General features: G+C 40.9%; 3 protein-coding genes across 12 annotated transcripts in view; 2 read left to right on the forward strand and 1 right to left on the reverse strand.

The window, feature by feature from the left end:
- The window catches only part of ASCC2 (activating signal cointegrator 1 complex subunit 2), a 402,689-nt gene that overhangs the window by 180,939 nt on the left and 198,844 nt on the right, over positions 1-22,906 (forward strand). The gene's annotated exons all lie outside the window — the stretch shown is intronic.
- The window catches only part of ZMAT5 (zinc finger matrin-type 5), a 357,894-nt gene that overhangs the window by 70,996 nt on the left and 263,992 nt on the right, over positions 1-22,906 (forward strand). The gene's annotated exons all lie outside the window — the stretch shown is intronic.
- Positions 1-22,906, reverse strand: part of MTMR3 (myotubularin related protein 3) — a 141,949-nt gene that overhangs the window by 19,950 nt on the left and 99,093 nt on the right. For all 10 annotated transcript variants that reach the window (XM_050806786.1, XM_050806784.1, XM_050806783.1 and 7 more), the window contains 6 exons: positions 19,511-19,593; positions 16,409-16,575; positions 9,194-9,290; positions 5,423-5,536; positions 1,070-1,275; positions 56-187 (listed from right to left, as the gene is read on the reverse strand). In XM_050806786.1, coding sequence (XP_050662743.1) covers positions 56-187; positions 1,070-1,275; positions 5,423-5,536; positions 9,194-9,290; positions 16,409-16,575; positions 19,511-19,593 — 799 coding nt within the window. The remainder of the gene's footprint in view (positions 1-55; positions 188-1,069; positions 1,276-5,422; positions 5,537-9,193; positions 9,291-16,408; positions 16,576-19,510; positions 19,594-22,906) is intronic.

Consider the following 22,906-nt stretch of genomic DNA (forward strand, 5'->3'; position numbering starts at 1 on the left):
CAAGGGCTGCAGTCACAAGGAGAAAGGATGGGGAACAAAGCACCATACACCTCACCTGGGCATTCGCAGCCTCCTCCTTTGGCTCGGTTTGCCACAGCAGCTGCATAGGAGCGAGCATCCAAGATCAAAAGCTTCTGCGGTTGGATGGCTAAACTCTCTGCTCCTGAAGCATTTGACAGAGAAGAATCTAGGGACATAGAGGGAGGGGGCATACTAAATGAGCCTGTCTCTCCCAGAACTGTGCAGAATTAGACCCACAAGCACATCTTATGGAAAGGCTCAATAAAATGAAATCCCCTAACCAAAACCCTGATACATAGGACTTTTCTCTTTAGTTTATTTTCTATGTTGCCTTCTTATGAAAGATGAGAAGGATTTATTCTCCAAAACTGACTCCCAAGGTACACATGGAGATCACACAGTCCAATCTCTTATACTTCATTTTTTTTTTTTTTTTTTGAGATGGAGGCTTGCGCTGTCGCCCAGGCAGGAGCTCAGTGGCGCCATCTCAGCTCACTGCAAGCTCCGCCTCCCAGGTTCACGCCATTCTCCTGCCTCAGCCTCCCGAGTAGCTGAGACTACAGGCGCCCGCCACCGTGCCCGGCTAATTTTTTGTATTTTTAGTAGAGACGGGGTTTCACCATGTTAGCCAGGATGGTCTCGATCTTCTGACCTCGTGATCCGCCCGCCTCGGCCTCCCGAAGTGCTGGGATTACAGGCGTGAGCCACCGTGCCCGGCCAACTTCATTTCTGCACCTGTCGTCCTTTCATGAAGCCTGGCATTTCCTGCCATGGTCTGCAGATACTGCAAGTCCCGTATTACATACACACTCCATTTTTGTCACAATGGCAAGAAAGACAACACACACACTAATATCTTGATTGAGGTTTGAAACAAAGGGTCTTCTGATTCTCCACCAAGACCCATGACTCCTCAATCCCATCAAGTGAAGCTCTGCACATTCACTTCTATAAAAGTAAATCTATGTCTTGTAAGGAAAAGGCCATTTCAAGAACAGGTTCTTAGATGCTATAAAAATTATTGCCATGGGTCCAGGGAGCACCTTACCGAACTCCACGTCAGAAAGGTCTCCCCCATTGGGAAAGTCTCGAGAAGTATTTCTAGTTGACAGCTTGCTGCCACTCGATCGGGAGTCAGAGGCACAAGCTTTGGCTACTGACTGTACCAGATGCTCATCATCTGCATTTCGCCAGCCCCACCAGCTAACCTCTGGCTGTCCACAGCGGGCAATGACAGCTCCATTGCTTTGGTGCCTGTGTGAGAAATAAGAGACAACAACTGTACCCATTCAGATGCTCTCTGTACTCACACAAAATAGATTTTAAGTGCCTTAATGAATAGTCTAATTCTAGGTGAGTGTTAGGTCAGCTTCAAGTCTTCTCAGTATTAAAGAGGGTAGAAATCTTACACAACCAACAAGAACAACAAAACCTGTGTGTCTTTCTCAATGATTGTAACATCACAGAGATCCCTGTAAAGTTACCAAAAAATGACTAACGCATCAGGCAGGGAGGCTCACATTGCAATCCCAGCACTCTGACAGGCTGAGGCAGGAGGATTGCTTGAGCCCAGGAGTTTCAAGACCAGCCTGAGCAACAGAGTGAGAACCCATCTTTATAAAAAAGTTTTTACAAATTAGCCGGGCATGGTAGCACATGCCTATAGTCGCAGCTATTCAGGAGGCTGTGTGGAAGGATCCCTTGAACCCAGAAGGCTGAAGCTGCAAAAAGCTATGATTGTGCCACTGCACTCCAGCACTCCAGCTTGGGTGACAGAGCAAGACTCCATTTCCAAAAAACGACAAAAAAAATTAATGCGTACTCTTAGCAAAAATAAACATTCGTAACTTAATCTACAGATACTACACTAATTCTGCTACCCAATAGTGAAATCTGCTACCTTTTTAATACTGAACCAAGAGCCTGCCTCTGGGAATAAAACATTTACCTGGCCCACAGTGAATTGCTTTACAAAAATCCTTTACAAAAAAAAATCCTGAGATTTCATGAGTCACAAACTGCTCTTATAATAGGCAGATAGCTCAATGAGCCAGCTACCCTTCCTAGGGCTCACAGAAAGAGAAGAAGAGCATCAACCTCAGAAAACCATACTCTGACATATCCTTTTCCAATAAGACAGACCAGAAATCACAGTCTACTTTAAGGTGCTATTAAAACCCAGACTTTTCCTAATTAGGCAATTTTAACCAATAAAAAGTTAGAAAACTTCTATTACTCGGCAGTAAAGAGCAATGAAGTTCTGATACAGGCTAGAACACTGATGAACCTCAAATATGTTATGCCAAGTGAAAGTCAGTCAGTCACAAAAGGCAACTTATTGTATGAAAATTTACATGAAATATCCAGAATAGGCAAATCTATAAAGACGAAAGTAGATTTGTGCATGTGGTGACTATTATAAACTCTTAGTTACTTAAGGGAGCTTGCCTAATTCTAAGTTGGGGTTACTTATAACGATTATGTTTCTATATAAAACTGAAGCACTCTATGTTTTAGTAGCAGGGGCTTTATCCATTGGACATCTTAATTATTCAGGGCTAGGGTGATTGGGTGCCCTGTGAATGGGTTTTTTGAGACGATGAAAATGTACTACAATTTGTTTTTAATCCTAAAGCTCACAAATAAATTAAATTTGGCACCAATCAAATTCCACTGAAATCACCAGTTTGCTTGTAGTTTTTAAATCCTCCCTCCCTACGAGACAAGTAGCTATAAGTACTTGTGTATTGCCAACATGCTCAACTGGTTCACGTGTTGAATGGGGCCAAAACAGAAAAAATCTCAAGGATTCTTTATAAAATGACTCCTAGCAAATAACAGGCACTGGGCAACCACTGAGCTGAATGACTCCAAACCATGCACAAGAGGCTGGCTGGGCCTTTTCTGAGCATCCTCTTCTTCAATGCTTCCCAGCGATACCCAAGAGGAGCAGTAGGTGGCACTCTTCAGCCTGGATCTTGGGTTTTAGGGGCCACTGCGCATTACAGGAGCTATTAGATTTCAACTGGGCTATTGCAATAAACAATTATGTTTTCTGCAGTCTAAAATGCTTCAGACTACATGAAAGATAACTCAAACACTACAGTTAAAAAATCACTGAAGGAATGCATTCCTATCACTAACAGAACCAGGCAAAGTATAAAAATTATGATGTCCAACAGATAAAGCCCTCACTACTAAAACCGAGAATGCTTCGATTTTATATAGAAACATAATTGTTTTAAGTAACCCCAACTTAGCTTTAGGCAAGCTCCCTTAAGTAACTAGGAGTTTATAATAATTACCACATGCACAAACGAAAAAGTTGCGAACTGCACTACAGATGGGCACCCTTCACACACCATCTTGCTGTTGTTACAGCAATCTCTGCCTTCAGTAATAAATCCAATTAAGTGCTCTCTCATCACAGTAGGACAAAGCCCTAATCAAGCACTGGTTCAGCATGGTGCTGTCAAGTAACTCCTGCTGGCAATCTCAGGAATCATGACCCAGTCTACAGACAACTAAATACAGGAAATGGATGTCAAGAGTCACAGGCATCCTGCCTCCTAGGCTGGCAAAGCAGAGCATGGTGGAGGGTCCCAAACATTATTCCACACACCCCTTACAAAGCTCCCAAATAATACAGCAACCCTGTTTGGATCTTAGCAATACAAGACACGTGTTCTGAGACAGAGTCCAGTTCCAGGAAACCTGCCTGATTTTGCATGGATTACTACACCAAGAACTTTAACTTCTGATCTTTTGAAAGACTTCTCTGAAAAACTGCAAATAAAAATTTTCATTTATATATCCCCTTGTGTCTCTAGAAAAAGGGGGGAAAACCTAGGGTGCATGCCCTCTAGAATAAATTTTAGAAGGGAAAAAAAGGTTTCCATTTTTATTACATTCTAAGAAGTTTTTCTTCAACCAGCCCTCTTAAGTTTCTCTTCCCAAAGGGAGAATTCACCTAAAGCCTCTTATTCTGCAAATGAGAGTACCTTACCCCTTTTGGTCAAAGTCAGCAAGCCCCGCAAATGCCAGGGCTGCTGACCTAACACAGCTGTTGGCCAGAGCAGCAACTGGCTGCTTTCCCCATTCCAGCTGAGCTGATCATTGATAAGACTCATAAATCCCTTTAGCTTTCACTACTCCCTAGTTCCTGTAGCATGCTTACCACTTGAATGACAGGTAAATTTGGTGACTGACTTTTCTAGGACTGTCTGAAAACAACAGTGATGAGAATTGAGACTGAAAATGTAATGGGTTCCACTGGGCCAAAGCAAATACTTTTCCATCTCTCTCCATTCAGAGTGGGTATCAGAATTTGCCTTTAGTAGACTAAATGAACAAGCTGGTTACCTCTGTAGGAATTCCACAAGGAGACAAATCCCTTCCTACAATCTCAATATTTCAGTGGAATGAAGTTTCTAACTGTAAGCCACTGGATTGGCCCAACTCAGGGAGAGTCCAAAAAGCCGGCAAACTGGGAAAATGAAATGGAGAACGTAAACATTACAAAGAGATGACATCCAAAACATTTCCAGAATAAGAAGGAAGGACTTCTTTAAAACTTAAGAGGATTCTGTGAGAACTGAGATATTCACTGAATTATAAAAGCAGCACTCAAGAGACATAACCTAATCCAAATGTTGGTACAGAAGCTCAGTGTTTATAGGCCCTCATTCAGAACCAGAACAGATCTACAAAACAAGAATTATCATTCCCATTGTATTCATTAGGAACAGACTGAAGTCAGTTAGGGAATTTATTCAAGGTGCCTTAGCAAGGAGTGTAAGAATATACCTGAACTCAGACCTGTGACTCCAAAATCTGTGCTCCATCACCACGCCACCATCCCCATCTAGAACTTGCATCCCTTGGCTCTCATGCCTCTGATCACTGAAATCTTCTATCTAGTCATGCCCCAGTCTTTCTCTAAATGCTTCCTCTTGAAACAGAGTTCTTCCACATGTCAAAGTTTCAACCACAAAGACAATCAGAGCTAACTCAACTCTATATTCCCAATGATCACTTTCAGAGACTCATCTCTCAATCCAAAAGCCCTGCTAACAGCTGAAACTAAATGCTTAGTAAGCACATTAGCTTCACAGAATGTCAGAAGGATGTTGAAATAGCAAGTCCAGCCACTTTACAACTAAAACTTCCTTAGCTGTTTCAAATGAACCACCAGCTAGTGTTCTGAATGCAGTCAGTACTGATGTGTTACTGTAGGAGAAGCTTTAGCAATAAGGAAGTACAGCCTTGCCTAGCAAGTTCTCTGAACCCTCCCCACCCTCCCCACCCTTCCCAGGTTAGCAGCAGCAGCAGCAGAGGCAGCAGACCATATGTAGCAGGCAGCAGCACCAGCCCAAGCTGGGACTGGTTCAGTTTAACTTACCTGTAGACGACGGCAGGGATGCGCTTCCAGGACCTGAAACTTGCTACACTTTCTAGTTCTTTGTCAGTGATCCAGGCAGGCACTATGAGCTCTTGAGGATAGCTACCACATAATCTAAAGAGAAGATGAGAAGTGGGGAGAGTCAAGGGGAGATGAGAGGGAGAGAGAAAAGGGGAGAGAGAGACACTAGGTGAGCCAGCATAAGGATGATGATCTCACTGCCACAGAGCCAGTTAAAGGCAATGAGGTGCTTTATTTGAGTTTTGGTCTCCTCAACAGAATGGATTACCTTGTGTGTTTTGTTTTGTTTTGTTGCCTTAAATGTTTACTTATGTGTATACAACAAGTGATACTATTTTGGATTGTTCCACTTGATGCTACCTTTTGGCTATCAATGAAAATAAAAGGGAGACAAGGGTCAGTCTCTTTATACTTCATTACAATTCTTCTGCTGTAACAAGTACACACGTTATTTCTAAATACATGAGCACCCAGTCCAATTACAGAACTGAGAGCCTGTGTCAGCTCTACTAGACCCTCAAGGAAGGACAAAAGCCCACAATTTCACATTTCCAGAGACTTCACAGGATTAACTCATTCTTTGATTTGAACCACACAGGGTGTGGTCCTTATAGGTAACAGGTGCAGCTATGGGTATGCAAAACCAATACAAGCCAGCCTATTTGCATACACAGCCTCAGTCCCATTGAACCAGGTTAGTAATGTGACTAAGCTATTAATCATAATTTCCATAAAACATACTTCAGAACAAATTACACTCGGGGTTAGGGGGTAAGCTTTCTTTTAATTAGGGAAGATCCTAGCTGCAGTCAAGCTAGTATTCTGGGAAGCAATACTTCCGACACATTTTTACTTATAGGACAATGTCTCTCTCTGGCTAATCCAATCTTCTTTTTTCAATAGTGAAGGCAATAAGGCCTTTAATCCAAATCCTAAAACACACAAACTCCACCAACACCACCAACCCCCTGCCCCAGCCTATCCTATACATAGGGGAAAGCACAGAAAAACACAAAATGGCTTAGGTGTTGGGGGTTTTGATCATTTTGCACTAAATCTCTCCCGTTCTCAACTTCCAGAAGATTAAGTCTCAGGAATTTAAAAGCCACTGAACAGAGAATGGCTATGACTAAGAGTAGCCATACAAATCTATTCACAAACTCCTAAAAATAAGCTGGCACCCAGTAATGACGGTTAATATCTAACCATAAATCTCATTCCCTTCAGTATGTATTAAACTCAAGAGTAAATTTGGCTCTCACTCTTCCCTTGTAGTAGGAAGAACTTTCAACATCCTATTGTTTCCATCCGACCTCCTCGTTTTGTCTTATGGTGGTGATAACATCCTAAAGACTGGTTCTGAGGTGTAACTGGTAAACTCCTTGGGACAGTTTTGCTCTGTTACCTGGGCTAGAGAGCAGTGGAGTGGTCATGGCTCACAGCAGCCTCAACCTCCTGAGCTCAAACAACTCTCCCACTTTAGCCTCCCCAGTAGCTGGGACTACAGGCATGCACCACCATGCCTAGCTGATTTTTTTTTTCTTTTTTTGAGACAGAGTCTCGCTCTGTCGCCCAGGCTGGAGTGCAGTGGCGTAATCTAGGCTCACTACCAGCTCCGCCTCCCAGGTTCACACCATTCTCCTGCCTCAGCCTCCCAAGTAGCTGGGACTACAGGCGTCCACCACCGCACCCGGCTAATTTTTTGTATTTTTAAGTAGAGATGGGGTTTCACCATGTTAGCCAGGATGGTCTCGATCTCCTGACCTCGTGATCTGCCCGCCTCGGCCTCCCAAAGTGCTGGGATTAGAGGCATGAGCCCACCGTGCCCGGCCAAATTTTTAAAAAATTTTCTGTAGAGATGAGGTCTCACTCTGTTGCCCAGCCTAGTCTCAAACTCCTGGACTCAATCAATCCTCCTATCTTGGCCTCCCAAGAAGTTAACTTTTAAAATCCATATTAATTAGGGATTATTTTCCAACAAGTCTGTCTTAATTCACAGTTTTTTAACTTGATCTAATTTTCTAAACATTCTGTTCACTGTCCTATAGGTACTACACTCCCAGTAGTCAGTTCTTCAGTACCTACTTAGTTGTGGATAAACAATTTCCAGTACAGGTTACACTCAGGAAAGCCTAATGCAGCCACAGGCTCTCTGAGGCCGCCCCCTCATCCAGTATTCACCCTCTTTCTTTGCTTTGACTCATCACTGAGAACAGGCAAAAGTACAAAAAGTCTGCAGCGCCCAACTCTTCAAAACACCCTGGGTTCTTAACTCCCTGGAGAAGGTCCACATTAAGAACTGTCTACAGCAATTAGCTATAGCTTTTCCAGTGAAAACTGAAACACTCTGATGGCTAGCCACAAATAGACCAGGAAAATGGCTATCATAATTTGAGACAGCTAAGATGCCACAGAATGATCAGTGATGCAGGAAAAGGTAGGAGAAGGATATATTTAAAGATTTAAGATATTTAACTATCCTGGACAATTTTGTTTTATAGAAATTTGGATTACCAAAATCACAGTAGTTAACTGTCCTCCCCCACCAATGCACTTACACATTTTAAGGAAATGCATAATGGCTAAATGGTTACAGAGTCTCACTCTATTGCCCAGGTTGGAGTACAGTGGTGCAATCTCAGCTCACTACAACCTCCACCTCCCAGGTTCATGTAATTCTCCTGCCTCAGCCTCCCAAGTAGCTGGGACTACAGGCGTGCACCACCACGCCCAGCTAGTTTTTGTATTTTTAGTAGAGACAGGGTTTCGCCATGTTGGCTAGGCTGGTCTCAAACTCCTGACCTCAGCTGATCCGCCTTGGCCTCCCAAAGTGCTGGGATTACAGGTGTGAGCCACCATGCCCAGTCAAATAATGGTTACATTAATATTTAATGGTTAAATGATCATAGCAGTGAAGTTGGTTTTAGAGCAACATATTAAAGGACAGAATAATACAGATTGAGCATCTTTAATCCAAAAATCTGAAATGCTCCAAAATTCGAAACTTTGAGTGCTGACATAATGCCACAAGTGGAAAATTCCACACCTGACCTCATGCGATGGCTTGCAATCAAGTCACAGTCAAAACTTTTTGTACAAAACATCATGTGAAGTTATTTAAAATATTGTATAAAATTACCTTCCAGCTTTGTGTATAATGTGTGTATGAGACAAAGAATTTTGTGTTTAGACTTGGGTCCCAGGCCCAAGATAATCTCATTATGTTCATGCAAATACTCCAAAACCTGAAAAAAATCCAAAATCTGAAATATTTACAGTCCCAAGAATTTCAGATAAGGGATACTCAACCTATACTTATGTCTATTTCACAGCACTTGGAGTAAAATTACAGTCATAAAAACTAGTTCATAAATGTTCTGTCACTGCTTATGAGACCACTGATCCTATCTCTAATGTGATGCCAAGTGGTGATGAGAAAAATGGTAACTGCCTGCCTATAGGCAAACACAGTATTATCTAGACATGCATGTACCAGAAAAAACAGAGGCCTAAAGGGGGTAGAAGGGAAGGTTCTAGGATCCTGTTAAGTAAGGATCACTTTCCACTCCAATGATAGCAATGGGAACAGAAGGTTCAATAAATACTCTGAAGATCATATGCCTTTAGATTTAATAAATAAAACCATTTCAAAGAAAAACTCTAAGTTCAAATGTTCTGCCACATGAGAATTGTGGTTTCTGCAAAGGCACTGGCTGTGAAACATAGTCCACAGGGACCCATATAACTCACTTGTACTTCTCATTGATGTTGGAAATCCTCCAGGCGTTGTTCATATCAAAACCCATCCTCTCCACCTCGTTTTTAAACCTTGAAGTTACATGCTCCCCTAGAGGCCAAGGATAAACAGCAGAAAGGAAGAAATGAACACCATTTTGCAAAACGGGTGGAATAAAAACAAAGAAATTTATATTATCTATTTTACATATATGGAAATATATATTTTTCACATATATGGAAATATAAATATATTCTGAGACAGGGTTCCACTCTGTCACCCAGGCTGGAGTGCAGTGGTGTGATCTCGGCTCACTGAAACTTCCGCCTCCCGGATTCAAGCGATTCTTGTGCCTCAGCCACCCAAATAGCTGGTATTACAGGTGCATGCCACCATGACTGGCTAATTTTTGCACCTTCAGTAGAGATGGGATTTCACCACATTGGCCAGGCTGGTCTCGAACTCCTGGCCTCATGTGATCTGCCCGCCTCGGTCTCCGAAAGTGCTGGGATTGCAGGCGTGAGCCACTGCGCCCAGCCTGTGTATTTTTAAACGTAGGCATTGTATAAATAATAAGAGTAACATATTATATAGTTTTAGTTTAGAAAGATCCCTGTCAGGTGAAGATTATAAAAAGGAAAGAAATTAATTCTGATCAAGAGTTATGTTATCTCATCTAATCCTTACTATCAACTCTGAGAACAGGAGCACTAAGCTCATTTTACAAAGGACAAAATTAAAACAGAGAAGTTACTATGGCAGGCCTGTCTGGCCCCAAAACCCATGCTCTTGTCCTACAACACTGGCTACTTGCCTACTTCCACACTCAGACTGACAGTACACTTAATAAGAAATAAAATCAATAACAAGATCACCACGAGTAGCAATACAGATCTATAATTCCTCATCCAAAACCCTTTGGTTCAAATTTTAGAATTTGAGAGTTTTCCAAACTTTCAAAAGGTAATAAAACAGTGCATATATTATAATATTAGGCTCACATGCTTAACAAGATCTCCTTAAACAAGTATTTATATTTCTTTCCTGAAAGATATGTATCATTCACACGAGGTGGGATAAATAAAGCAACAAAATAGCCTCATGTCAGCTCAGATCTGGTCCAGCCAAGACACCAAATAGTGAATGAAAAACATTCTGGTTTCCAGAGCCTTTTAGATGATGGAATTGCAGGTTAACAGGTCATGGAATCATAACTGCCAGTGAGGAATCTCAGGAAACACCATACTACTAAGTGCTGATTATTTGCAAGAACAGCCACCCAAGCTGGTATAATCTGGCTATATTTGCCCTAATGAATCTGGCTTTCTCTTCCTTAAGAAAGCAAAACAAAGGTAGAAATGAAGCTAACATAAATTCAGTAAATCTGAAATAGCTTTCTTCCTTGAAAACATACACAGCCTGAGGTCAGTATGTTATTTTAAAAAATATTAAGCAGTACCTCTAATATACAATGGTACAGCTTGTAAAATAAGTGCTAGCAGTGCTGGAAGAAACCACAACAACAAAAGCACAAAACAGACTTCACTTTGGTGATGAAGGTATAAAGCTTTGTTCTCCCTGGGAGAGGAGCTACAGAATAGGAAACAGCAATTACTTGAATGAAAGACAATTCTGTTAAACTACTTTCCCATTTAAACTGCTTTTCTTGAGCTCAAGGTAGGTATTATACGTTTCCTGAAGGAGAGTTATAAAAAGATGAGGTTGAGAGGTACAAGAAGAAATAATAGCTAAATCCATCCCATTCTGGAAAACTTTTAGAAGCAATGTAGCAGGCTTCCAAACAGGAAAAAACTATTTGAATTGGGGTGCCATCTGTATACAAATTGCAAGGAATATTGACCATCAAGAATACTAGGCCAGACACAGTGCCTCACGCCTGTGATCCCAGCACTTTGGGAGGCTGAGGCAGGCAGATTGCTTGAGCCCAGGAGTTCAAGACCAGCCTGGGCAACATGGTGAAACCCCGTCTCTACAAAAATGGAAAAATTAGGTAGTGGTGGTACATGCCTGTAGTCCCAGCTACTTGAGAGGCTGAAGTGGGAGGATCACCTGAACCTAGGGAAGTTGAGGCTGCAGTGAGCCGTCATCACACCATTGCACTCCAGCCTGGGCAACAGAGTGATACCCTGTCTCAGAAAAAGAAAAAAAAAAAAAAGACAAGGAGTCTTTAATTCATAATCCCAATTTAAAAGCTGCAAGACTGTGGCAAATTCCCAGTTCATTAAGAGATTTGTTTCCCCCTACTCCGGGATATAGCTCCAAGTCTTTGCAAGAGGTGAAAGTATTTCATTAATGATTTTTTTTTAATTTTTTCTGTGCTTTTCCTGAACTGTACATTAATGGTCTTTAACATTAATACCTCTATCTTAGGGTAAAACACATAGATACCCTAAAAGGATCTTGTGATTTAAAAATAACCACCGGCAAAATAATAACAGTAACAATCACTATCACTAGCAATTTACTTCACAGAATCACTTCCCAAAGAAGGACTTAGAACCACCATCCAGAGCACAACATTCTGAGCTATACACAGAAATATATACTGACTAGGAAGTATAGAAAATCTGTTATTTTGAGTTCTTTGAGAATGGGAATGAGTTTTAATTATTTTTATATCCTCTAACGCAGTGACTTCATAAACTGTGAAACTGATCATCACAACCCACAATAAGCATTATGTTTTATATCACAATACAACAAACATGTTTTAATTTTTTCATTTTTTGAGAGACCGGGTCTCCCTCTGTTGCCTAAGCTGGATTTGAACTCCTAAACTCAAGCAATCTTCCCACCTCAGCCTCTTGAATAGCTGGGACTATAGGTAGACGCTGTGCCCAGCTAATACAACATACATTATTTTTTTGAAAGCATTTCACAAAACAATATCCACTCTTACTGTGTGACACAATTTGATATTTTCTATTCCATTTCTTTAAAATTAGATTTCATGACCCACTACTGGATTTGAAAAACACATCATTCATCATTACATACATCAGGAATTTAACCAGCTTTTGCGAACTGTGTGAGATGTTCACTCATGTTTACTTAGCAAGAAAAATAAGCACAAACACATCTATTGCTGGATTGCCCTTAAAAATTTCCATCTCAGAATTCTCAGGTCTCAATCAATTCAACATTAAATACATTGTGATAATATCCCAACTTACTTTAAATACTGGGGCTTATAAGGTTTTTGTTTGGCTTTATATTTCCATTTCAACCCTTCCTATCTGCCTTTGTCCCTTTTCAGCATTTAGTATTTCTTAAACTAAAAATAATACAGTCCAGCAATTTTCATTTTAGTGGAAATGAAAACTTTCTTTTTAAAAGCAATGAAGTTCCCTAACTCTCTTTATCAGAAGCACAGTGTCAATCAGTGATCTAAAAAGTTTTCCCTAAAAAGTCTAGCTCCCTGGCTGATCCTGAGTATTCAAGCCCACAATTATATACAGCCTAAAAGGCCTAGGACAGCAGAAGGGACCGGCCTTTACCTGGCAGGCGAGGAAGCAGATGAATACGAGTAAGAGAAGGTAAGAAACTATTTCTCACCAGATTTTCAAATATGGAGAAAGGAATTATGCTTTTCTACGTACAAAGGTCCCAGTAAATCCTCTAGATGTAACTTCCTGGACTGCATTCAAACCCGGAGGACAGATAAATAGGCAGCTTCACAACAGTGTTAAGACCCAGAGTCATATGCTATTTGTGGATAAACAAGACGGGCTTAATGGACATTTCACATGAGAGAGGTTAGAGAGGTAGGCCTGACGCTACTAAACTGGCAGCTAAACTGCCCCGTCATCTGTCAGGCCTCCAGAATAACACTAGTATAGACCACCACCACCAAGTCAGTTGCAATGAGGAGCAGGAAGTTAAGGACATGGGAGAGAAGCTTTCAGCTTTAAGCCCACTTCTTTTTTAGTGTTTAAGGGGCTAAAAGAAGGGTCAAGAATTTGACAAAGGCTTCTGCAGGTTTCACAGGTAAACTCCAACAGCAATGCTGAAACTTCTTCCAAAGCTGATTAAGCCTTAGAGCTGTGACCACAGTATGGCTGGCTTAACTATGACCGGTTCAACAGCCAGAAACTAAGATTTATATGAATACTAAGACAATTATGTAATTTTCTCATTTCCCTCCTCTCTGATACATTCTACTTCTAGCAAGCTAGGTAGAGAAGACTCCATAAAAGACTTTATTAACTGCTATGAGATTAAATTAACTTCCACCTCTCAGAGTCTACACTTGTGATATCATGTACTGGGGCAGATTATAAAAAGGCATGACTTTGAAATATCTCAAGTGTTGTCTCATCCTAAAGATGACTTGTAAGTATGTGGTTGTCTGGTATGCTAATATTTGATGAGTAATGCTATAGACACCACCACCACTCCACAATATTAGGTAACGACAAAAGAACCAGGTTGACTAGATGTCCTCGAGGTGGTTTTTTTTTTTTTTTTTTTTAATTAAAACCAAGTTTTTCCTTTGTACTCCACAGTGAATATATATAAAAGGCAAAAGCCATACACACACATACATTCAACCAAGTCACTGAAATAAAAGATTCCATGCTGAGTGGTGGCAGGTTAACATAAGTGTGGACTGTGTATATACTGGGAAGAAACAAAATGCAACCCTTACTCATAATCTCTCGCCAAACAGTTATGATTGCATTACCTTGTAGTTGCATAATTTCCAAAGTGTTTTCATAAGCATGGCACATAGGGGGCACTTAAACATTTACTGAATTGAACTCTGCAGCATTAACAGATTTGATCTTCAGGATACCTGGATCAGCCTGGGCAGGAAGAGCATGAATGTCCCAGTTTAAAGCACAAAGGAAACTAAAGCATAGAGAGCATAAATTCTTGCCCAGTGTTCTTTTTTTCAACTAAATTGTAGAGTACACATTTGAATTCAGGTTTCCTAATTCCTAAGTCAGTACTTTACCCCTCATGTGCCCTTGCATCACAAACCTACAGAAAGACAGACAACACCGTAGATATCTTTATGTCTTGATGGCCAAAGAATATCAGATATCATCAGGAAGGGGAAGGGTCTGGGGACAAAAGTCATCCCACCTCAGGACAAAGCCACCCATAATTAAAAGACTAGACAGAGGTACCTCTCAGGAATATCCTAAGAGTTTGCTCAAATCCAAAAGAAACTAAAATTATCAAGGGACTAAAAAAGCTCTCCTAAAAAGATAAGGACTTTTCCATCTGTGGTTGTGAGAGAACAGGAGAGGAGAAAGCAAATCTTGCTGAGTAAATGCTGGCAACCCAAAATTAGGGAGTACCTCTTGGAGTCAGGGGTCTTAAACAAATTAAAGTTCTTATATAACATAATGCAGTACAATCCACTCATTAAGTTCGTTATCCTAGGAGATGGTAGAAACTAAAAATAAAGAAGATACAATGGTTAAAAACTCAGAAAATGTACATGTAAAAGTTGTACACATCACTGTCTGTAAACTTTCTCTTTAAGAAAAACCCCCAAATTTGAAAAGAGCTATAAAAAAATTAAAAAATGTATTTAAAATGTGATGGCATCTCAATAAAGACAAAAAATAGATGCAACAATTGGAGTGAAGTGAGAGACAGTTTAAGCACATTCTCATAAACGTCAAGGTTGGTGTGGTCTGTCGTAGGTGACAGGATTCTGCTAGCCTGGACACGCTTGTGAGAAGCTGGGATTCCGAGGCTTTCCCTGAGGCTCCATGAGGGCAGGTGCTTTTGTTTTTCAAACTCTGTATCCACAGCACCCCCCACGGTCAGGTCTGAATAACTGAGAACTGGTTTTAAGTTTTAAGTTCTGTGGTCAGTGATGAGCACTGGGACTTGACAACAGGCTTTTTACCTCTGAGCCTCCATTTCTTTGGCTCCCAAAACAGACACCAACCTATCTTGCCTGTTTGACAAGATTATGAGGATCAAACAAAAGTATTTATCAAAGCATCATTAAACATAAGATAATGCTAATGTTATAAGCATTTTAATACAACAGAACAAGAATGTGAACCAAAAGCTTCAATTAGTGATGGGGCCAGAGAACAAAGTAACAAAAGCAAGATTAGCCTCAAATGTTTAAAATGACCCCAGGCAGACTTATAAGATTGAAGATTCAGGATTAAAATTTCAGGTTTCTAGAAAAAAGTCCCAAGGGTAAACTTTATTTGAAGGAGGCTCACAACTTTTCACTGCATAGAAATTTAAGACTTCACTTCAAAACCTGACACACTAAAAGTCAGTGTTAGACCAGCAAAGTTCTATCTATGACCACATAAAGTTTACAGGAAACTACACGCAGAAAAATAACATGAACTTGGTCAAAGCCATTTCTGACGGAGAATGACAGTGAAGGGAACAAAGACCATAGAGGAATCAGGAAGCCTGGGTTCCAGAACAGGCTCAGCATCTCTTTTTTTTTTTTTTTGGGGGGGGGGGTCACATGTTAAAACCCACAATCTAGGCCAGATGCGATGGCTCATGCCTATAATCCCAGCACTATGGGCAGCCGAGGCAGGCATATTACCTGACGTCGGGAGCTCAAGACCAGCCTTACCAACATGGAGAAATCCCATCTCTACTAAAAATAAAAAATTATCTGGGCATAGTGGCGCTTGGCGCATGCCTGTAATCCCAGCTGCTACACGGGAGGCTGAGGCAGGGGAATTGCTTGAACCCAGGAGGTGCAGGTTGCAGTGAGCTGAGATCACACCATTGCTCTCCAGCCTGGGCAACAAGAGCGAAACTCCGTCTCAAAAAAAGAAAAACAAAACAAAAAAAACCCCACAAAATCTATTTGTTCTTGATAGGCACCTGGCCTCTCACCAATGAACTCCTATTCAACTTTCAAAGCTGATTCAAAAGCCAGTTTAAATGTGAAGCCTTCCCACACATGTATACAAAACTCATGGCTCCCTTCTATTAGGCTTCCATAATATTCATAAAACCTTATTATAGTTGAGCTGTTTTTAGGCCCAATAGATTGTGATGCCTTCTAGTGTTCTTCCCTTCCCCTGGAAGGCAGAAAAGATGTTCTATTAAGCTTAGAAGAATGCTGCGCACATGCTAGGTGCTCCCTAAAATATACACTGATTGAATATATCAATGCTTAGGTGTCCCATTTCATGTTAAAAGTACCTCCATCAGTAGCTTGATAAAGCCCCTGGCCATTTGCACATTTCTGAAAGGCGTACCTGGTCTGCACAGGTCTCCATGTTGCTCCTTTTCACTGGCATAGACCTCCATGCACCAAGCATGGTATGCAAATGAGAAGAGATCTTCTATTTTAGCAGGTGGTCGGATTGCATTGTTCAGTCTCTTCAGCCACTCTTGACACTGCTCAAAAGTTGAAAACTGACACCTTTTGTAAAGCCAAACAAGTATGGATGTAATCAGACAGTTGAAGTGAAATGTAAGAAAAGCCATTATTTCAAGAATGCCCACTCGAACTGGGAACCACAGTCAAGAAAGCATCTGAGGCAGGCAGTCATTCGCATGCTCATTATCACTTATAAGAAAAACAAATGTTAGCCAATGGACCAAAATGTCCAAAGAAGGAAGCTGACCATGTGGAAAACCTATTTTTTTAGACTAATGAAATCTAAGATTTATTAATGACAATTATTACAGAAAAATGGCAGCTATTCTCTTTCAAGTGGAGCTTCATTCTACTTCTTCCATGAAAGTTTTATGGTTGTCCCTCATAAAAAAATGTGTTTAGAAAAATCCTTTTTGTTTTGTAGTAACATATTAGCACAAGTTTAAAACAAACAAACAAAAAACCACAGCATTATTTTTAGCCAGTTAGGGAGTAATTTCAATATTTAGCTATTAGGCCAAATCAGATCCAAAAGACAGACTGCACTGAAACTTTCAACTATGACCATGTAGAGAACAAAACAATTCTACTGTCAACTGCAATTTTCAGTATATACAACTAAGGAGTTAAAATAATTACTGAAAACTAATTTATTAAAGATGAGTTTAGGCTGAGTTCAGTGGCTCATGCCTGTAATCCCAGCACTTTGGGAGGCCAAAACGGGCAGATCACTTGAGGTCAGGAGTTCGAGACCAGCCTGGCTAAAATGGCAAAACTCCCGTCTCTAATAAAAATACAAAAATATTAGCCAGCTGTGGTGGCATGCACCTGTAATCCCAGCTACTCAGAAGGCTGAGGCACAAGAATCGCTTGAACCAGGGAGGTAGAGTTTGCAGTGAGCCAAGATCACACCACTGCACTCCAGCTTGGGCAACAGAGTGAGGCCTTGTCTCAAGAAAATAAATAAAAATAAAGATTTGTTTAAATATTTGGCCTTTTTGAATGCAATGTTAAAAATTAATTAATAAGCAACTACCTTCTTAAACTGAGTGGTGTAGCCAGTATCTATAAAAAATAAGCAAAATCTCACTGACTAAAAAGCAATTTAAATATCTGTCTTAAAACCAAGGGGTCACTTAAACCTCTCCCTCGTCCCAATCACGGTGGCTTATCAATATACCCACACATAATGTTTACTGACACCCCAGAAAAGGTCAGAGGAATGCAGTAAAAACTTGTGGAATTTAAGACCTCTAGGGCTATTAAATTTAAAAATGCATTTCAGGCATCGTTGTTGGTTTTTGGTTTTTTGTTTTTCAGACGGAGTCTTGTTCTGTCACCCAGGCTGGAGTACAGTGGCTTGATCTCAGCTCACTGCAACCTCTGCCTCCCAGGTTCAAGCAATTCTTCTGCCTCAGACTCCCGAATAGCTGGGACTACAGGCATGCACCACCACACCCAGCTAATTTTTGTATTTTTAGTAGAGACGGGGCTTTGCCATGTTGGTCAGGCTGGTCTCGAACTCCTGACCTCAAGTGATCCACCCACCTAGGCCTCCCAAAGTGCTAGGATTACAGGCGTGAGCCACTGCACCCAGCCTGCAACCATTATAGTTAAGAGCAGATAAAAATCATCAAAGAATGCTAAACTTATGGAGAAATTTTTATGAGAAGCAGGGACATTCGTATTGTTTCAAAGTGCGCCCCCAGACTGTTTTTAGTTGCCAGAGAGAAAATGCAGCAATTATAGAGAAACCAGGTGACATCTCGACTGGAATAATCAAAATTAACATCACCAGTGAAGGTTATGTGGACACGGTACTTCCAGATGTAATACAATACCCTGAAAAGCACGTGACATCATACATACAGTATTCCAGTTGAGAAAACATAACCTCAATTTAATTGAGGGAACACTGGACAAACACCAAATGAGAAGTATTCCATTAAAACAAAAGACTGTATTCTGCAAAATGTGAACGTCATAAAAGAAAGTAAGGCTGTAGAAAATGTTCCAGTTTGGGCGGGTATGGTGGCTCATGCCTGTAATCCCAGCACTTTGGGAAGCCAAAACGGGCAGATCATGAGGTCAGAGTTCAAGACCAGCCTGGCCAACATGGTGAAACTCCGTCTCTACTAAAAATACAAAAAATTAGCCAGGTGTGGTGGCACACGCCTATAATCCCAGCTACTCAGGAGGCTGAGGCAGGAGAATCGCTTGAACCCAGGAGGCGGAGGTTGCAGTGAGCTGAGATCGTGCCACTGCACTCCAGCCTGAGCGACAGAGCAAGACTCTGTCTCAAAAACAAACAAAAACAAAAACAAAATGTTCCAGATTAAAGAAGGCTACAGAGTCATGGCAGCTAAATGCAATATATGACCTAGACTGGATCCTGTACTGAATGAGGTGAGGGAGAACGCTATAAAAAAATATCAGTAGGTCATTAGGTGAACTGACAAAACTGGAACATGTATAGTAGACTGGATATATGTATTATCAATGTAAAATTGAAAATTGATGATGCTATGGTTATGTAAGAAAATATCCCTATTCTTAGGAAAGCACACTGAAGTATTTTGGGATTAAGAGCCATGATTATGTAACTTACTCTCAATCTGTTCAGAAAAAGAAAACACACACACACACACACACACATACACACCCCAAGCCTCTGCAAATAATAAAGCAAATAATAAAATGTTAACAAGTGAATCTGGGTAAATGGTGTACTGATATTCTTTTTAGTATTTTTACTTTTGTAAATATAAAATTATTTCCAATTTTTTTTTTAAAAAAAACATCTTTCAACATAGCAAAGTACACATCCTACAGATAAAATATTTCAGGCAAAAACTACTCAGAAAATATTCCTAATGATGTTAATCATCAAAAGGTATTTTACTAAGTTACCAAATAATGGACCCATTCTTTAAAAAATATTTTCCACACTAAACAGCAACACAAACATACCACATACCTGATAACTTTGCAGTCTTTGCAAGTCAAATGAAGCTGAAATATATCTCGGCATTCAACACTTTCTATAAGCTGTAATGGAACCTGCAATTAAAAAAAAAATGAAGTCCTCTTAGTCAAAAAGGCTTTGACCCTGGAGTTCTTCAATGTGTCCAACAAGACTAATTAAAAAGATCTATAAGGGAAAGCAACAAAAATAGAGCTTCAAACTTATCTGCATCAACAGTACTCAAGTTATTTACTACAAAGTGAATTAGGACTTCCCTTTATCTCTAAATCAGTGGTCTCAAGTCATGTCATAGCATGAAGGCAACAAAGAGGTGGCACCACCTTTGGAAGAAGGGGAGAATATATCTCTCAGGCACTGAATTCACAAGATCAGAGTACTACTTTTAGATGCTATAACTGACTATGATTTGCAATGATGCAATGACACAGAAGCTGAAGGGAGCCAGAACAGTAATCTTTTCTTGCTTATAGAAAAGAACTACAGATCAGAACACCAGTGGGAAACTACTGTTTGCCCCAAATGACAGAGTGGGCTTTAGTGTCAGCCAATGAGGCTCCTGAAAAAGACTAGAGTTCTAAGCTGACTGTGGATTGCACAGCGAAGATAATGGGGTAATAGCTTCTGGCCAGGCTCTCTACTAAGTAGAACAGATCCAAAAGGTATCAAAAAGGAGGGAGAAGGCCATACAGTGATCAAAGACACTAAAACTTTAACTATGTCAGATTTGCTTCAAAAGATCAGTTAGGAGCCCTGTTTGCAAAATGGGGCTTGAGGTTTGAACAAGCTGGAATGGTTCCTCCTTGCCAATCTGGTCTGCAAACTCTACTGGACACAGGATTATGTATAACAGCAGACAGAAGGGAGACAGATAGAAGCAAAAGCATCTAGACAGGGTGCCAAATCTTCAGGACAATATGAGGATCCTCCTCCTATCCCTCAAATCATCCTAATTCAACCCTTGGCTTCAAAAAGCAATTTCTAGGCTTTCAAGGCAAACCTGGTAAAATAATAGTGAATACTTTTACTCCTTGAAAAAGGAGTGGGCCATTTGCCTCTTACAGTGTATCAAGCCTAGCCAAAATGTGGCTCTGGGAGTTGCAAATAGCATTCCAACAACTTGTGTTTAGTATGCAAAGAGGAGGGCAGTCTCCTCCAATGCAGACAGGAACAAGAGTGCTGTCTGCACAGGCTGGCCCTCGTGTTAGTTGAGCCAGTTTCAGGAACAAGCTTCCTGCAAACTCTGCCCCACCACGGAGCTGCCAGTCAGCAGAAAACTCTCAGAATGAGGATGCAGGGATCAAAAAGAAGCCCAGGGATGGACAAAGAAACAAACTGGGGCAGGGGTTAAAGAAGAGAAGAAAGCAAAATAATTATTACTCACATAAATGACTGGGAGTTTCTACCTTAGGACTAGTCTTCTTGCTTTTAAGTCTACAGTCTACAAAAATTCCCTTACAAATGTAATAGGACTGGGGTCAGAGAAAGACTAAGAAATCTTGGCTGGACGTGGTGGCTCACGCCTGTAATGCCAACACTTTGGGAGGCTGAGGTGGGCAGATCACCTGAGGTCGGGAGTTTGAGACCAGCCTGATCAACATGGAGAAACCCCATCTCTACTAAAAATACAAACTTATCCGGGTGTGGTGGCACATGCCTGTAATCCCAGCTACTCCAGAGGCTGAGGCAGGAGAATCACTTGAATCCCAGAGGCGGAGACTGCGGTAAGCTGAGATCACGCCATTGCACGCCAGCCTGGGCAACAAGAGCGAAACTCCATCTCAAAAAAAAAAAAATCTTGCCTGTGTTCTGAGAACAAAAGGAGCTTTTGGCCCTCTGTTTTTGTTTACGTCCTTAAACCCAAGGTGCTGTGAGAAACTGCAACTGATGCAACTAAGACTTCTTCCGAGACCTGTGCATCTAAGAAGGGAAAAAAAAAACTACAATTTATCAGAGATACACTATAAAGAAGAAATATTGAGATTAAGAAGATAGAGATTAGAAGACAATATTGCTTTGTTCTGAGGCCAGTCCTCTGGGTAGCCTGTAACAGACACTTACTGCATTTTGTATATACTCCTGCTAACTACCCTACTCCCTATATATCCCCCCAAAATGTGGCTGCACACCGGCAATTAAAAGGCGTGAGTTCTAATCTCAATTTTCTAAAATGTTACCAATTAAAATTTTGCCGGCTTCATTGGGCAAGCCTCCAGCCTTCCCATGTGCCATCAGCCTCTGCTTTCTGAACCTCAGTCACAACTAAGGAAATCTCAGGCATGGGGCCTAGGAAGAGTCTGGGATAGGATTAGAGTGAGCTTTACAAATCCACATGAAGAGGCTGCTCCTGCAGCAGTCACCTGCATCCCAAGTCCCCTGCAAATGACTGACTTTATGGACAGAAGACATGAAAACCAGCTAATGCCCTTAGCAGCTGCTGGGGGAAATGGATTAGCCTTTGCTACGTTGCTACAAAGAACAAGTAAGTTTTACATCCTTATTACTAAATCAGAGCCCAATGGCCTGTGCCCAAACTTAATAGAGTAAAGTATCTCAGAGCATGCAAAACATTGGCTACCTAAAATTGAGGCAATATATACACATATATTTTTTCTGTATTTTAACATCGTAAATTTAAGAAAGAAGAATTAAAATGTTGGTTCTATGGGTTGAAATCAGATTGCAGACACTAGCAAGTCACCAAAATCAACCATGTGTATAGAAGTCACAGATATGGAGAACAGATTTTAACATTCATGCAGATTGTCACAAGCAGGAAAGTTTAATATGCAGCAAGAATAGGGACCTATAAAAGAGAAACATGATTTTTATAACAAATGTCTCCCTTTTCTTCTCCTTTCTACTCCATTGTTTCCCTTCAGTGCTCCGTCCACAGATTGCCTTTTTTCTTCTTTTTTTTTTTTTTTTGAGACAGTCTTGTTACTATTGCCCAGGCTGGAGCGCAACGGTGCAATCTCAGTCCACCGCAACCTCCACCTCCCAGGTTCAAGCTATTCTCCCTGCCTCAGCCTCCTGAGTAGCTGAGATCACAGGCACCTGCTACCACACCCAGCTAATTTTTTGTATTTTTAGTAGAGATGAGGTTTCGCCATTTGGCCAGGCTGGTCTCGAACCCCTGACCTCAGGTGATCCACCTGCCTCGGCCTCCCAAAGTTCTGGGATTACAGGTGTGAGCCACTGCGCCCAGTCCATCATGCCTTTTCTAAAAGGCAGAATTGGCCTTCTCCTGTTCATACCTCCATCCAAAACACACTGTTTCCCTACTTTCTTAAGGCCCACTCCATTGCTTTAGGTTCAAATTTCCTCATGTAAGAAAATGATCTCTTACCATTTCTATAACTAGAGATACCCTACATTCAAACTCAAAAG

This window comes from Macaca thibetana, chromosome 10 (genome assembly GCF_024542745.1).
Source record: "Macaca thibetana thibetana isolate TM-01 chromosome 10, ASM2454274v1, whole genome shotgun sequence".
Classification (NCBI taxonomy): domain Eukaryota; kingdom Metazoa; phylum Chordata; class Mammalia; order Primates; family Cercopithecidae; genus Macaca; species Macaca thibetana.